This window comes from Lucilia sericata, unplaced genomic scaffold, assembly GCF_015586225.1.
Source record: "Lucilia sericata isolate MDLA Ls3-8-SP2 unplaced genomic scaffold, ASM1558622v1 Contig000252F_arrow, whole genome shotgun sequence".
Lineage (NCBI taxonomy): Eukaryota > Metazoa > Arthropoda > Insecta > Diptera > Calliphoridae > Lucilia > Lucilia sericata.
In genome coordinates this window covers 220294-239175 of record NW_023994278.1, presented here as the reverse complement: position 1 = coordinate 239175, position 18882 = coordinate 220294, and the positions used below count along the sequence as shown (strand labels likewise).

Sequence of the window (18882 nt, the reverse complement as noted above, 5' to 3'; positions counted from 1 at the left end):
AATAGCTCTTTTAAATAATCATTTTTAATAAACTTTTTTTTACATATATGTATATAAAAATGAGCCACTTGTGCAAGTGAAGTCTATAGAAAACCCAGGCCTGAGCTCAACCCTGACGCGCATGCTTGCGGAAATTTTGGCCAGCGGTCTTATACGATGCTAATCGACGGTGTGCCTAAAATTTATGTATATATATAATGTCTTTTTTTTATTTATTCTTTTCTATCTTTTGTTTTCTTTTTTTCTAATTATTTAAAAGGTACAGTTCGTCCGCCTTGTCGTTCAGGGTTAAAATCTAACTGGTCGAAACCTTAATTTGTACCAACGCACCCCAGGATTGGTAGTGCAGAGCCGATGCCAAGAGTCCCTCGTCGGAAGCAAGCAGAGATGGCAATGGATTTGTATTTAATTTATTCAAAAAAATAAAATTTTTCTTAAAACTGCTCGAACCAATTAAAATTTTTTCTTTTGGGTTTTACTGCACACTCGTCACTTGCTTGTTCGGTGATCGTCGTAGAGAAAAAGGACCGACATTTTCTGTTTTAGAGTCCGAAAAACTTCGGATCTCATTATGGCTTCCTGACTTTTTTTATCTATTCAGCCGTTTGAATATAATAACTACTTTCTTTTCCTAATCTTTGTTTTTGTTTATTTCCTTCATTTTTTTCAGGGTGCACTTATAAGGTGAAGTCAATTCTACAAAAACAACAAAAGTAGATACTTCTGTCAAAAAAATTACATGTTGCCACGATGTTTTTTTTTTTTAATTTACCTTACAGAAAGACAATCCCGCATGCCCAAAAATCTCTTCACGTAAAGTAAATATGTATTATAAGATAAAATTTATTAAAAATTATACATGAATTGAAAAATAAGGGTAAGCGCCCTTATTCACAAACAAAATTTTTATTTTATAAACGGTATTTTGTATGGAAATTTTGTTTTATAAACCTTTTATAAAATAAAAATGTTGTTTGTGAATAAGGGGGTTAGAATATTATTTATTATTTACTTATTAAAAAAGTAAATAAATTATCAATATTATCAATATTGGGAACTTATAATACCGTGTAGGTCTCTACCATTGTCGTATAAGAAATATATAATGATCTTTATAGAAATGTGACCAAACAACAATTGATTAGTAAAAAGTTCCCTATAATTGATAAAATAGATGCATATTTAAGATAAATAGTTTGTGCAATTTTTGAGTATTTCGCATAAATTTACTACGGATTAAAATGAATATAAAATTTATTTATTAATTTTTTGTCCTAAAAATATAATAAATCCCTATATAGATGTACATATTTTTTCGGATTGTGGCAACTCTAAATGGTGTACTTTGACAGTTGTATCTACCTCAAATAAAAAAATGAGTGATCAGCTGTTGAATTGACTTCACCTTATGAGTGCACCCTGATTTTTTTCTAAACGTCAAATGACGCGCTGCCAACATTTTACTAATCTTTTTATTTTCTATATCCACTCACCTAACTACAGGGTGCACACGACACATCCATGTAAACATTTTGAGTAATAAATTGGTGGACTACCAAGAGGGGAGCGGAACCTCTCATATGAATTAAATACAAAAACTCGTTTATCTGGGAAACTAATAGAATTAAATTCTTCAAATTTTGCACGAAGAACTTTAATATTCATATGAACATTTTGGAGAAAAAAGGGCGTACTTTCATCTGGGGGGCTTGGAGCTCCCATATGAATTAAATAGAAAAATTCGTATATCTGAGAAACTATTAGAGCTAGAATCTTCAAATTTTACTGAAGAACATTTAGAGAATAACGGGCGGACTTTCAATGTGGGGCTTGGCACTTCCCATATGAACTAAATACAAAATTTTGTATATCTGGAAAACTATTAGATTATTCAAATTTTTCATAGATTAAAATAAAATCTTAATTAACGTTCGGAATAATTGGCGAAATTGCAATAATTTGCGTGGAATCTCCCATATGTAACAAATTGTATATCTGGAACAAATTGTATATCGTTATTGATCATTTTCTTAATGCAAAATTTTTTAGAAACTGATTTTCTGCAAGATGTTTTATATGGAGGATAGGGTTAAATATCGGCAGATCCTCGTAAAACTTGGAGAAAGGATTTGTTTTTAATTTTTAAGAATTTTTTATTCATCCCTGCATAATTTCTCACACAACTTTTGAGCTTGCTCTGTTTTGTTGTTATAAACAATATATATGCTTCCAAAATCCCACTTTCTGATCTCTCGGATTCTGTTTTTATTTAAAATCGTTGAAAATTTAAAAACTAAACGTAGTTGAAAACTTAGTCGGCTTACAGTCGTTTTTAAGCTGCCGCCGACATATTTAGTGTCAGTCACCGCCGCCGTTAATATTTGTCGGCGCAGGGCTCTGGTCTCTGAACAGGACATATTAAAACTGAAAAAAATTTTGGGCGTCTAAAAATAGTTTTATATTCCTAAACAACGAAATTTTTGGTCAAATAGAAATATGTCTGAAATGTGTGAACCTTTAACACTCGCCAGAGGTTATTAAATTTTAAATTAAAACAATATAGTAGAGATATATAGTTTTTTTTACAGATGTTAAACGATCGATTGAGCTTTTGGAGAAATTACAGGCGAGTGGAGATTTTCCTACAACCAAATTGGCTGCATTGCAAAAAGTATTACAAAGTGAATTCCTCAACGCTGTCCGCGAGGTTTATGAACATGTATATGAAACTGTAGATATTCAGGGGTCTCAAGACGTACGTGCTTCTGCAACAGCTAAGGCAACAGTAGCAGCGTTTGCTGCAAGTGAAGGTCATGCACATCCTCGGGTCGTAGAGTTACCAAAAACAGAAGAAGGTCTAAATATATATATAATTTATAAGTAAAGTTTTTAAATATTTCTAATTGTTTAACAGGTCTTGGTTTTAATGTAATGGGTGGCAAGGAACAAAACTCTCCTATATATATTTCACGTATAATCCCAGGTGGTGTAGCAGATCGTCATGGTGGCCTTAAACGTGGTGACCAACTTCTATCTGTTAACGGTGTGGTATGTAATGTTGATTATTTAGGTCTAGTTATATTTTTTATATTACGGGGTTCATGAAACATACATATGTACAAACTTGAACAAATGGATAACTTTATTATTTAAAAGAGAAAATTTAGTTTGAGATTGACAGTTTATATAGACGATTTTATATTTACGAAAAAGAATATCCGAAACATTTTCAATAATAAATAGATGAGGAGAGGATGGAGGCCACTCCAAAATTTTTCGAATCCATCCTTTTACAGCCCTGGCGGTATGGATCGGGGCAATATATTTTTGAAATATCCATATATTTTTGAAATATATCACAGCAATGCAGAGAAGACATTCTTTTAAAAATAATAATAATAATAATATCCATCTGAACCTTCTAATTTAAACTTTTTCATCCGAAAAAGATGCTTTTTATAACCCATGTGTTCATGTGAAAACTGAATGCGTTTTCCTACACTAGTGGTAATTTTTTCTTCTTTTTAAATCCTTGGCTCTTAATACAATAGGTTTTACTGCGGCAAAGTTTATTTTCTTTCATTTTTGTTGACTTGGTGACAGATTTTATAAAATCTCTTCTGGTTTTAATATTTTGTTGATATTCATTAATTTTGTTTGCCAAATTTCTGTGATTTTTTACACTTTCCAACAACGCTTAAATTTTTAATTAATGACTTAATGCCACCAATTAAAATAAAATATATATACATATACATATATGAATGGATTTTAGTCGCTGAAAACTGATTTTATTCTGAATGAGTCTATAGTTAAAGGTTTAATCTATTATTTTTTGCAAAAAATTATTGAAGTTAGTAATACCAATGAATATTTATTACAAGAAAACGCATCTCGACGTGTTAAAATTTACACGTATTCTTTATGTGTTACGACCTGCTATTTAAAATTTATCTTGTATGAGACGCACATTCTATGTATGTATGTATTAAATATTCTTTGGTAATACATAGTTAAGTGAGCTGCAGGCAGTGTATTAATAGGGATAAAGATGTGTTCACATAAACTTTATTAATTTTTTTTATTCTTTAGCTTTCTTTTTGTACTTTATTTTTGCTTTCTTTTTGTACTTTATCAAATAATACATTTTTATTTTTCTAACACAGAAAAAATTAATACATATCTGGAATGAATTTTGTAATAAATTGTATGAATCGAACATGCCTTTTTCCAAAAGGTATGAAATTGTACATGACGCAAATTTTTTGAATTTTTACTTTTTTCAACGATATTCATGAAATAATTGCATAAAAGTCCATTGTTTACTATTCTGTTTACATAGTAACAGAATAGTAATCCTATATTAACGAATTTTGTATAATAAAAAAATAGGAATTTAAATGTTGAAAAACAAACTCTAAAACAGGAAATCATCAGCAAACATCCATTCTTCAAAAAGGCCCGCAAAGTACGCGCAAATTTTATCAATTTTAATCTAAAAACCATACAGAAATAAACAATTTTCCAAGCAATAAATTTTGACGGTTAAAAATAACCTGATTTAGAAAATGGTGTTTAGTGTATTTTTTTTTTCTCCTCTTCTGTATATAGGCCAATATAACGTTCTTTGTTAGTTTGTTGGTTTTGTAATATGGTACAAATTTTCGCTTCGGTTGACATTTAATTTAACATAATATGTATACAGTACTTTTCGCTTATAGTCCATTCCGCTTAAAGGCCAAAAACGGATGTAAGACAAAACAATCCTATTCACTTGCTGGTTTTTTCGAATTTCATACAAATTATTTGTCCTTAAGTCCACTTCGCCTATAGGCCATTTTCGTTTAAAGGCGAAATTTTCTTTGCATGCATAACTTGTATAGAAAAAAATTTCATATAGTCCACACTGTTTTTTAATACTTTTTTAAACAAACTGACAAACTTATTGTTCGAAAAAATATAATCATTTATTGCAAATTCTTTAAAAAATAAAAGAAAAGAAAACAATTTTTAAAATTTTGTATGAAAACTACTCAGTTTTTGTTAGTATTTTTCATATAAAATTTTAAATATTTTAGATTCTACTTTCTGATCCTTTAAATGGATCTCATAGTTTAAGTTTTTTGTTTTTTATTACAATAAGCTTTTAAAGCATTTGATTTACAATAAATATGTAAAGGTTTTTGTTTAAACTATTGATTTTATTTAAAACAATATTTGATTATATTTTAATTAAACTTTTATTTTGTTTAAAAAAGTGGATTTATTGAAGAAAGTACATAATTTGTATATAGTCCAAAATGTGTATTATATCAGAATTCAGTTATAGTCCATAAAGTGGCTTAAAAAGAAAGTCGGTTATAGTCCTAATTCGCTTATAGTCAACAAAAATTGTGCAACGGTAGTTGTGGACTATAAGCGAAAACTACTGTATTATCCATATGTACATACATATATAGACATCTGATAATATAATGTTATGTTAGTATTTTCAAAATTTCATTAGAAAATGTAACACCATATTCGAAAAGTATACATTTTGTGGTTTTTGAATTTAAAGGCAAAATCGTCCTCAAACTAATAATTTATACATAGAAGCAAATATGAGTATGACAAAACCTAAGTCTGTTGTCAAAAACCTAAGTCGTGAGAATGTATTAGTTAAAAAATATATAACCCAACAAACACAAACTCTATCGTTTAAAAAGTTTTAATATTTTTGTTTGATATTATATTTCGATATTTTATGAAATAATGGTTTTAATTAGTCATTTTTATTAAATTTCAGTTGACCAATGCAAGAAAGATCTTCATTTAAAATTATTCTAAATTTGAAATAAACTCGTTGTGTTTGCTGGGTTGGACCAATATTGACACTTGAAAATAATATTAAAAACATAAAAACAATTGAAAATTTAGTTTTTTTCTGAAAATGTTTTTAATAATTTTGTGGCAAAAACACAACTTTTAACAATGTTTATTGCTGCAGCAGAGACTATTGGGCCAAAGGAATTTTGTTAATGCTTGAATTAACGCTTAATATAAACGATTTTTGTTTATTTTAATGCAGCCAAAATGCAGTCTAAATATACCCAACCACACTAATGGGAACGGCATTTTGATTATGTCAAAGTCAATAACACTTGCGTCAATGTAATGATGTTTTCCGCATAGAAAAGGTATACATAGAACTGAAACTGAGTATGACAAAACCTAAGTCTGCTGTCAAAAACCTAAGTCGTGAGAATGTATTAGTTGAAAAATATGTAACCCAACAAACACAAACTCTTTCGTTTAAAAAGTTTTTATATTTTTGTTTGATATTATATTTCGATATTTTATGAAATAATATTTTGAATTAGCCATTTTTATTCAATATCAGTTGACCAATGTTAGAAAGATCTTCATTAAAAATTATTCTTAATTTTAAATAAACTCTTTGTGTTGGCTTGGTTGAGTCAATATTGACACTTGAAAATTATATTAAAAAAATAAAAACGATTGAAAAATTTGTTTTTTTCTGAAAATGTTTTCAATAATTTTATAGGAAAAACATAACTTTTAGCAGTGTTTATTGCAGCAGCAGGAGCTATTTTGCCAAAGGAATTGTGATAATGCTAAAATTAACGCTTGACATGAACGATTATTGTTAATTTCAAAGCAGCCCAAATGTAGTCAAAATACACCCTACACCACACTAATGGGAACGGCATTTTGTTTATGTCTTAAAGTTTGTAACACCTGCGTCGATGTAATGATGTAATCCGTCCATAAATTAGCCTATTGAACTTGTTTGTAAGCGGTACATGCTATACAAGAATAGGGTATTTATAAAATTCGACTCAACAAATTTTATATATACGAAATTTTGACTATATATTGTTATAATGAGTAGTACTTTCATTAATTAAGCAAACATCAATCTCTTGAATATAACTTCTACATTAAAAAATACTAAATAACTTATTGCTACTTCCTCGCAATGTGGTAGGGTATGATGTATTCGGATACATTTGGTACTTTCATATTTTTGTTATTTTATGTAAACAAAAATAAAAATACTCATACAAATGTATTAAATTCACACAGAACCTGTACATGTGAGAGAGTAATATTTCTTATTCTCAGTTCTATTTATTTTTCTATGGTTTTCCGTCTATAAAATTAGTCTATTGAATTTCTTTGGAAGCGGTATATGCTATACAAGAATAGGCTCTTTTCGACTCAACAAATTTTATATATACGAAAATGTTACTATATATTGTTATATTGAACAATACATTCATCAGTTAAACAAACATCAATCTCTTAAATATAACTTCTACATTAAAAACTATTATATTACTTATAGCAATTTACTTGCAATGTGGTAGGGTATGGTGTATTCGGATACATTTTGTATTTTCATATTTTTGTTAATTTATGTAAACAAAACTAACAAGTAAGAGTGTTATATTCGGCTATGCCGAATCTTATATACCCACCATCAAACCTCGTTTGACTCGAATGAAACTTACTTATGTCGAAATTCATCTATATACTCGTATATTTAGGCCAGTTATAAGCGTTAAAGTAATTTTCTGAAGGGGACCATGTATAGGGGGGTAGGGTCAATTATGGGTCGATCCTCATAAAATTTGGTAGATAGAATTTGGTTCGTATTAAATTTATTTGTGTCGAATTTCATCGCTACACTCGTATTTTTAAACCATTAATGAGCGTTGCAGTCATTTTCTGAAGGGGACCTTATATGCGGGGTAGGGTCAATCATGGACCGATCCTCATAAAATTTTTTAGATAGATTTTGACTCGTATGAAACTTACTTATGTCGAATTTCATCTATATACTAGTATTTTTAAGCCAGTAATGAGCGTTAAAGTCATTTTCTGAAGGGGACCTTATATGGGGAGTAGGGTCAATTATGGACCGATCCTCATAAAATTTCGCATATTGGTTTTGGATTATAAGAAACTTACTTATATCGAATTTCATCGCTATACTCGTATTTTTAAAAAAGTTATGGCTGTTAAAGCTGCTTTTCGAGGGGCCACTTGTATGGGGGCTATCCGAAAACATGGACCGATATTTCCCATTTTCAATACCAAACAAACCTTACCTATAAGAAATATTTATGTGAAATTTCAACCCTCTAGCTCTTTCCATTCGGACTCTATCGTGCTTTCAACAGACAGACAGACAGACAGACGGACGGACGGACAGACGGACAGACGGACAGACATGGCTAGATCGTCTTAGAATTTAATGAGGACCCAGAATATATATACTTTTGTGGGTCTATGACCAATATTTCTATGTGTTACAAACGGAATGACAAAATCAATATACCCCCCATCTTTTTTGATGGTGGGTATAAAAATACTCATACAAGTGTATTAAATTCATACAGTACCTGTACATGTGAGAAAGTAATATTTCTTATCACTGTTGCCAATTTTTTTCCCAAAAATATCGCTAAAGTCGACTGAAAAATAGCTAAATTCAAGACATTTTGAAAAATTTAGCGATAAATCGTCAAAATAATATTTATTATATGATTCTGAAAACAAATAGCTAAAAAAACTAGCTAAATTTTTCAGATTTTTTATATTATTCTAAAAAGTCAGCGATTTATCGCTAAAATCTATATACATACGTAGGAATGGGATAGTGATACAAACACATCTTATAACAAACACATTAGAGAATCTTTTTTTATGTTAAATATTTTCACTTTGGGTTAGGAAAAATGTCAAGTTGAGGTTAATTTCGATATGCGACCCTATACAGATTGCTTTAGAAATGTTGTAAAGATAAACTGAATTTCGAAATGCTGGCCTTTATGGATCGATCCTCTATTTTCAGCATAAGAGTATTATTTATTTTTCCATTACAATACAATTACAAATTATATTCTTACCTAATTTACCGAGCAGGGTGACGATAACCATACGACCGTTGTAGTGTAGCAGACCAGGATCTCTGCTGGAAATCGAACCCACAACCCTCAGACTGACAGGCTATCACACTACCAACTAGCCTACCGGGGCACCCAAGATTATTATTATACACTCCTTTTGTGGGAAGTTTATCTGCAATATCGATATGCGGCCCTATACGCCTTAGAAATGTTGTAAATTTTTAGGACTTTATGGATCGATCCTTTCGTCACTTATTTCCAATGTTCACTAATTTTTAGAATTATGGTAAATTTTATTATCATATCACTCATTTACTAAAAGACTAGAATAATTAAATATTCGTTTTTGAGTACAACAAAATATACCCCTTTTAAAGTTTTTCGTATAACTTTACCTGTACGCACAAATATTTGCTCCTAATTATGTTCTTCAGAACATTCAAAATAAGTATAATACACACAGCTAAAACTCAAATAATTTACATTGAATGCATATTTTTATATACATACAGATATGTAAATCGTCATTCGTAGCAACTTTTAAGCGATATTATCAAAATATAAATGAAATCTAAAGAAAAATCGCTAGATTTCCCGCTAATAGCTAAATCATATTTTTCCCCGCAAAATGGGATTAAAAATCGCTAGATTTGACGAGAAAATAGCTAAATTGGCAACAGTGTTTCTTATGCTCACTTTCGTATCTAGAATTATCTGCAAATATGCATTTATTTATACCCAGCAAATACAGATTTCCCTTATTTATCCGTTTTTTCCCCTAAGTCTGGAATTTATATATATATGTATATACATATTTATGAGACTATCAAAATCATAGTTTATAATATTTTGGCTTTAGAATAGAAAAAAATCGTTCTTAAAACACAAAAGTATTAATTTTGTCAGATTTTCGCCATTTGGCCTATTTTTTTGTCCCTTTCCGGTCCAATTTTCGCAACGGCACTTTGCTAATATATATTTCTAACAAATTAAGTAGGTTAATCGAAAATGCTTACGCTTAAGGATAGACAAAATCAGTATTTACTATCAAAAGTACCCCCTCCTAGTCCAAGTTCTGAAAAAAATATAGCCTATAACACTCTCCAAGTATAGATCTAACTATGTTCCAAATTTTAAGAAAATCGGTCCAGCCGTTTAGGCGTGATTGACGAACAAACAAACAAATAAACAAATGAACAGACTTAAGAGATTTATAATATATATTAGGATTTAGATTTGTTTTACAAAATCCATATCTATATATATATGTATATAATTTCCTTAATTGTTTGTTCCCCTTTTTTTGTCTATCCAGAGCTTTTTGAAGCTCACAGATGGGCTAGAAAGCTGAAACTTGGCATAGATATAGTAAAATACCTATGTCAAATCCTAACGTAGGCTACTAATTCTCCGCCTGTGGGCGTGTCAAAATTCACTGTTTTTTCCCGTTTTTTGTGGACGGAAAGGGCTTGACAAAATTATATTTTTTTAAATTTTAGCTTATATTAAAGGATTGTAAAGATATAGGAAGCTTAAAATTGAAGTAGTCGGATTTAAGATTCTACGGGCGTAGAAAAGTTAATAATTGCCAAGCATATATATACTGACGTTGGAGCTTACCTTAAAATATTAGAATTAAAATTGTTGCATTATAGACGGAGAATTAACAGGAAAAATGGGCGTGAAAAGTTTTTTACATTTTAACTAATTTATTTTATTTTTTTTGTATTATTTATTTTTTTCTTTCAATATAAAAATATAAAATAGAAAATATTTTTCAAACTAAATTCAAATATTCTTCAAAAATAATAAAAATGTTAAAAACCGTTCTTCACTATGCGGACGGACCCAGCTGATTTCAAGTTTGCTTGTAAGTGGTGCGGGCCATTCTCCGTAAAACAGATATGATTTTTCTGTAATTTCTTCTTTGTGTCCAATTACGGAAGTTTCTTATGAGTGTTGTGTTCCGCTGCACAGTGGTATAGGAAAAAAAAAAGAGGGAAATAATTCGGTAACTTCTAAACGGTTAATCCGATTTTAATGAAATTTGGTATGCACAAAGAGGAGGTGTTGTCGAGTTTAGGTTTTGAATTTGGACCTTATAGGCCAACCAGGGGCCCGGCGGGGGGTCCTCAAATTAGGACACCTCGGCTATGTTAAATTTTTAAAACGATCCTATTTCTTCATTTGAGTTCCGATTTAAAAAAAATTTCGTATGTAGAATCTCCTCATCGAGCACTATAAAAAATGTCGTCGTAGCAGTAAATTATCTCTTATAGTTTAGGAGATATTCGCATTTGAATATTAAAATTTTAAAATTTTTACCGTCCTTACTTTAGTTTTTTTGATAATAGCAGGTCCAAATATTTCCGATTTTCGCCATTTTTTTTTATTTGCTTAACAACAAGTTTATATACCAAGCAGTGAAAGAATTATGTAAAAATCATGACTGAGTCCAAAGTTATAGGCATTTAAATTTAAAAAATTAAAAAAAGGCGATTTTTTGTCATTTTTTTGGGAAAAATTGATATATAACATGCCTACCTAATGTTTTTTAAGTGACAAATTAATTAGGGAAAACTCAACATCTTTTAGAAAATTTGCCTAGCACTATTATTTTCATCCATAAGGTTAACTCTTAAATTTGTTACATATATGGATGAAAATAATAGTGCTAGGTAAATTTTCTAAAAGATGTTGAGTTTTCCCTAATTAATTTGTCACTTAAAAAACATTAGGTAGGCATGTTATATATCAATGGAAAGGTAATTTTGTCTATTTTTCAAAACTGTATATAATTTTTGAAAATTAAAAAATTCGCGGAATACTTTTTTTAAAAAAAATTAAAAAATGTTTTTTATTCAGTTTTTGCGAAGATACAAATTTTTCAAATTGCAATAAAAATTTTATTTATGAATATTTTTTGATGAAATTTTACAGTTAGGTAGATTTTTTTACTCAAAATCCAAAATTAAATAAAAATTTCGAATTTTCTTATTAGAAATCCCGGAATTCCCAAAAAAGTTTTAAAAAATCCCAAAAATGGGATTTTTTGGTTTTTTGCCTATTATATCCATACCAGGGGCGGGGTTATCGAAACCCGTTACAAAATGATTAAGAACTTATTGGGTCATATAAAACAGGTCACTATAATTTGATATCGACTATGCGATTTGAGAATTTTTGCTCAAAATTTAATTTTCCATAAAAAATAGGGTTTTTTTGGATGGACCTGGTCCCCTCGGTATCAAAAATTTTTAGGTTTTGTTTCATTTATCGTATTTTATGTAAAGTCAGCTTTCCAAAAAGTATAAATTCTATATACATCTTCTTAGAAACTTTTTAGATAACTTAAAAAGAAAAAGATACTTTTTTCCCAAAAAAATGACAAAAAATCGCCTTTTTTTAATTTTTTAAATTTAAATGCCTATAACTTTGGACTCAGTCATGATTTTTACATAATTCTTTCACTGCTTGGTATATAAACTTGTTGTTAAGCAAATAAAAAAAAATGGCGAAAATCGGAAATATTTGGACCTGCTATTATCAAAAAAACTAAAGTAAGGACGGTAAAAATTTTAAAATTTTAATATTCAAATGCGAATATCTCCTAAACTATAAGAGATAATTTACTGCTACGACGACATTTTTTATAGTGCTCGATGAGGAGATTCTATATACGAAATTTTTTTTAAATCGGAACTCAAATGAAGAAATAGGATCGTTTTAAAAATTTAACATAGCCGAGGTGTCCTAATTTGATGACCCCCCGCCGGGCCCCTGGTTGGCCTATAAGGTCCAAATTCAAAACCTAAACTCGACAACACCTCCTCTTTGTGCACACCAAATTTAATTAAAATCGGATTAACCGTTTAGAAGTTACCGAATTATTTCCCTCTTTTTTTTTTCCTATACCACTGTGCGCTGGCATTTCTTTTTTAGTGCCAATTCATTTGATTATGTGTCCGGTTAGATTCTTCACAGTTCGCACATTTCTCGGATGAACATATCTTGCGCTGTCAAACATGTCCAAGTCGAGCGGCAATAACGTTCTAAAAAAGGTGTCTCCCTGTGTCGTTTTTATACCCAACTTCAAGTTAGATTTATGATGATGATTTGTTTCAGTTAAATGCTTCAACGTAGAGAGAATAGGGACAAAAATCAACGTAAACAACTTAACCAGGAAATCACAAAAATTGGTCAAAAATTTAACCCACAAATAACACTTTTGGCATAAAATCAGTCTAATGTCAATAAAGATGAAATTCAACAAGAACTTGTTATGTGAAATTAATCAAATTCTGTTTCCAAATAGGGCCTTCGGATTAACTTTAAGACACATGCCAAGCAAAAACCTCTAGATTTCGACGGATCTTCAAAAGAATGCTACCATAGACCGACTCGCAAAAATGCAGCTTATGTTATATGATATTAACCAAAATATTTTGGGATTCGTGTTGGGTTTAATGTTGTCCGTTTGTGAGCTGGACCGTTTTTATGAAAATATCGTTAGAGCAGACAATTGTTATAATGTTTTATCATGGTTCCCAAAATATTCTGAGTCTATCGATGGCCGATGAGTGGTTACAAATAAGACACTTTTTATTATTTTTTTTTAATTGTACAGTTTTTCTTAAAAAATATATAAAACATGAGAATAATTTGATAGGTTTTTTAATCCGCGTCTAACGGTGTACTAAACTTGGAACCATTGGATTCAGCTTTAAAAACCCTTTCAAATGATACCTCTGATTCGAATATTCTAACGAATGTATGGTTTATCATCTTGATTCTTTCTGTGAATTCATGTATCTAGTAAATAAATTCCACATTTTTTATTTCGAATTTCCTAAATATGATTTTCCCTTCTACATATGTGGCAACGTTTCTCCTTATTTGTTTACAAAAAATAAATTTCAATACACTCAAACCTCGTTTTATGCGATTAATTCGTTTCGCAAAAAAGCGCATAATTCAAATTCGCACAAAACGATACACTAGCTGCATACAAAATCCACTAATTGGGTTTTAGATAAAAAAGCGCACATTTTCAAATTATTCCCTTAAAAGTCAAACAAAATCGCATATAAAAAATCAAAAAAAAAATAATTCTTTACTAAAATTATAAAAAATAAAGAAAATAATGGAAACAAACAACAAAATAATACCAATTCCATAAAAAATAAAACTTAATATTTCTTCATGTACAAAGGATTTGAACAATACTTTATATATCCGAAAAATTGGTAAAAAATCAGTAGTTGAACTTTGTTGATCACTTTTTTTTTTTGATGTATGTGGACCAAAATCTTCCTCAAAATCATTTTTGCAAAGAAATATTTAGAATTTTGAAACCGCACTAATTCAAATTCGCATTAAAAAAATTCGCATAAAACGAGGTTTGAGTGTAATTCTTATTTACGTCAAAAAACTTTTCATTGAGTTACCTTGTTTTCTTTGTACCATGAAATAGACTTATTTTAAATGGGCTTATGTATTAATTTCTCTTTCCGGATCATATTAAAATTAAGTATAAAACAGAAAATATACGGACACTGAAAGAACTACCAGTACTATTAGAGTCGACAAGTTAGACGATAAATTTAGTGAAATACATATTTGTTTTTTTTAATATTTCTATATTTTATAAACGGGAATTTTTCATTAAGCATTAAAATTTCATTACCATTTATAGAAAAAATTGTAATGAAAAATATTTTAAGTACCATTTAATGAAAATTATATTTTTTTCATTATAACTTTTTTTGATAATGGTAATGAATTTGATAATGAATTTTCAAAAACGAATTTAATTAGTATTTATAATTGTCGAAAAATATATTAAGGAAAATTTTTCGAAGATTCAACATTTGAAAGCTTTTAAAACCAGTTCCCGTAGCCCAAATTGGCTGAAATTTTGCAGTCATAAGTACATCTGATGACAATAAAATAATATGTTCGAATATTCGAAATTAAGTTCGAAAATTCGAAGTTATTTTCGAATTTTTTTTATGTTTTTAATTAATCTCTGGGTCATAAAACCTAAAAAAAAAATTCGAAAATTCGAACGAAAAATTTTTAAAGCTGTTAAAACTAGTTTTTCTAGTCTGAATGTGCTGAAATTTGCCATACACGATTTCACCTAATGACAATACTTTATAATGTTCGGATATTCGAATGTTCGAACATTTTTAAAATCCACTGAATAATGGTAATGAAAATTTATTTTTAAATAATTACTAATGAAATCGTTTCATTAAAAACCATTACCATTAGACAAAATAATGCTAATGGAAAAAAAATAATTATAATTTTTTTCAATTTAATGCTAATGAAATTAATCGATATAATTAACTACTCCCATGTATGCTATATTGAATATGTATATAGTACATATAAATAAAGATATTTTAATTAATTTTTATTTTTTATAGTCCGTTGAGGGAGAAAACCATGAGAAAGCTGTTGAACTTCTTAAACAAGCCGTTGGATCTGTTAAGCTTGTTGTACGATACACACCAAAAGTTTTGGAGGAAATGGAAATGCGTTTTGATAAGCAACGTACTACACGTCGTAGGCAATAATTTGTAATTTGTGTGGTAATCTTATTAATGTATTAAATGAAATATGCATTATGTTATTTAAGAATCGGAATGCAAGTACATTATGTAGTATTTGTGTATTTATTTATTTAATTATAAAATAAACAAAGCGTTTAAACTCAAATTGTTTGTGCGTTAAAATTGTTTTATTTTCTGAATTTTTTATATCATCCACCAGGTATAAAAGTATAGATATATGTATTTTCACATTAATATGCCGTTTACATGCATATTAAAAAATAAATCTAAAATGATTTATAAAATAAACAAGTAAGAGTTATATATTCGCCCTTGTCGAATCTTATATACCCTTCATCTTAAGGGCACTTCAGACGATCACACTGTACGTACAACAAGTCTAATGAAAAAGTAAAATGAAATTACATCCGTATGACAAAAAAGAGAATAAAAGTCGTATGATTTGTATTTTTTGTGTTTACACGATTGGTATAAAACAATAACATAGTAAGATGGAAACAGCTGTTTTAACTTTTTTGGTATGTGTTTACATAAAAATACATCCCTAATCTAATGCGACTTGCTTGTTTTTTTGAATCATTTCAAAAAATGAAGACAGCCATACGACTGACAAATTTTCCATCCGTATTTTCTCTCAATGTGTGATGATTTCATTACATGTTTAGACGTTCCCATCCGTTCTCTTATACACACAATTTTTACAGATCATATTACTTGTGTGCTCGTATGAAGAGGGCTTTAGTGTGTTTAAAAAACGAAACAAAACACACAAAAAATACACAAAGCGATGAAACCACACACATCCAAACATACGTTTTTTTCCAATAAGCAATGTTGTTGTTGGCAAGCATGCAAAAAATTCTCTTTTTTGATTAAATTTTCAGAGGTTGTCTCGGATTTTTGAAACGAATTGATTCCCTGCAGGAAATTGAACTTAATGCTCAAGTTAACATGGAGTGCGTTTGAAAACTTACTAGTATCACTAGTTTTAGACTTATCCCAATAAACCAAAGAACGATATGATAGCAAAAACGGTATTACATTATAATGGCGAATATGATATCCAGGGATGGAAAATGAGATTTTGTTTCAGTATCAAAAAATATTTCAGAGGGTACTTTTTTGGATCTTAGAGTACTAAAATATTTTTTTTTTGCTGAAAGTTGTTAATTTTGTAAATACACCTTCACATATTTAGACATTTTTAAATAATTAACAACATAAGTAGAAAAGGTATTATATATACCGTAGGGTGATCGATTATTCGACATTTTCCAAAAACCGGTTTTCGAGTAGTTCGAATAGTTGACATTTGAAAAAAACCGGTTGATATTTTTCAAATTCAGAGAAAATGGATTTTTATTATACATAAAAACATCTAGTTTAATTTGAAAAAAAATTATGACCCGAACTGATTTTTTAAAATAAACATTATTTCTTTAATGTAAAAAATTGGGAAGAATCCTAGTTTATTCTAAAGTCCCTGTTTAGTTAATTTTCATAGGCATTCCAACACTGCTATAATATTTCAGCGCCAAATTAATTATTGTAATTGGAATATAATCTTAAGATTGATAAAATTTTATCCAACAGTTATTCCAATCAATTTTACAAATAAATTAATTAGGAAAATCAAAAAAGTTTAACCAAAGGTGCTTTAGAAAAATATACTCTAGTTTCTTGACTCGAATATTTTAAAATTTAGACAGGTATTATTATTTATTTCAAAATTTAATTGAAGTAATCTTTGAATACAAAGCAAATAAAAGTATTCCAAACCGGCTTTTAAAAAGTTAAAAACCGGGTTATTTGATATTCGAAAAAATCAACATTTAGAAAAAACCGACATTGGTAAATAGTTAAACTGAAAAATTTGATTGATAATAGAATAAAGTGTTATATACTATTGTAAAGCTAATGAAATTACGCGTATGCTGATGTACATATTAAGTATGTTAGATAAATATAGCTAACAGAATACCTGGGACAAAATAGAGTTTAAAATATTAAGATAAAATACAAAATATAAAGAATTTCGAAAAACAGAAAAAACCATTTCGGTGAAATTTAGGTGAGGTTTATAATATAATAATTTCAATTAATTACATTATATATTTCTATGTAAAAATATGAAAAACTTAAAATTTTCCCGAAAAATTACGACATTTGTAATCATTTTGGTGTTGTATACAAATTTGTGTATGTCATTGAAATCGTCTCCCAAGGACCTTTCATATGATACTAAATTTGCATATGGTTTATTTGTCAAAAATGTGAAAAAAATAACATAAAAACCCTAAAAAGGACCTTTTTATTCTTTGATCCAGCTCACCAAATATTGACGTCAGGACAAAAATTTTGAGAAATGGTATCTTAGAATGAACTAAATTTTCATTTTCGGTGGGAACATCAGCAATTTCCATTTTGGGGCCACCCTAATATACATATGTGTTATTAAATTAAAATTCGATGTACATAGGTGTTCATTTGTTCAAAAATCAATAGTCATATCAAATTCTACACATGAGACCATACATAAGACCATCCATGACATGAAACAGTAATTTGCTTTAAAGTCCAAATAATTTTCACCAAAAATTTCTCTTATTATCTATGGTTGAATTCTTAATTTAAAAACATATCGTTTTATATTAGATAGAAATTGAGTCCTTCGAGCTTCTATCATTTGGAAATAATTAGTTTTAAAGTCAAATATTTTTTCAAAATTGAAATTTTTGGTAATTTTTTCATATAATATTAACAATGGAGTTTAATTAGATTAATATTCATATAATGTCAATCAAGATAAAAATTCGAAATGAGCTGCATTGTTATTTGCAAAACATACTTCTAAAAAGTGGCTTTTAAAACTAGATTTCAAAACATTCTTAGAATTTCAAATTTGAACTTTTAAAGATACTTGGACCCCCATTTTCTCATTGTCTGATTATGTTTTATCATAACGATAAATTGACATTTTACATACAAAAATAATTTTAACCGGCAGTATATCCATCTGTTAAACGATTGAAGGTTGAGATATTGGCCTGAGAGTATCAAATAAGACTCGGGAGTATCACGGTACTTTTGAACATCAAATAGTATCAAAAAAAGTACCATCGTACCAAATTTGCCATCCCTGATGATATCATATTTTATTACTGAAAACGATATTGTTACAGTATCATTTTTTATTATTTTGTTTCCAAGAAAAAATAAAGAAAATACAAACGTTTGAAAAAAAACTTCAAAAATAACAATAATTTACATAAATTAAAAATTTTCAAACAACAAACACAAGCTGAGAAGAAAATTCAAATAAATTAAGAATAAATACGCAAAAATCTTCCTTCAAGCTTGTGGTAAGTTGTCCGTATACCTAC

The 18882-nt window shown here is 28.9% G+C and overlaps 1 protein-coding gene across 1 annotated transcript; it reads left to right on the top strand.

Annotated features, from left to right (window-relative positions):
* Positions 1-2336: 2336 nt before the first annotated feature.
* Positions 2337-15644, top strand: LOC119602769 (protein lin-7 homolog C). The gene is made up of 4 exons (XM_037954461.1): positions 2337-2533; positions 2589-2855; positions 2915-3048; positions 15353-15644. Exons 1-4 carry the CDS (start codon positions 2497-2499, stop codon positions 15500-15502), a joined length of 588 nt encoding a protein of 195 aa, XP_037810389.1. The 5' UTR covers positions 2337-2496; the 3' UTR covers positions 15503-15644.
* Positions 15645-18882: the final 3238 nt, after the last annotated feature.

Coding starts and splice junctions, on each gene's coding strand:
- LOC119602769 (XM_037954461.1), top strand. CDS start 2,497: ATGTCTGAAATGTGTGAACCTTTAACACTCGCCAGAG. Junction 2,534..2,588: donor ACCTTTAACACTCGCCAGAG/GTTATTAAATTT, acceptor TTTTTTTTACAG/ATGTTAAACGATCGATTGAG. Junction 2,856..2,914: donor GTTACCAAAAACAGAAGAAG/GTCTAAATATAT, acceptor ATTGTTTAACAG/GTCTTGGTTTTAATGTAATG.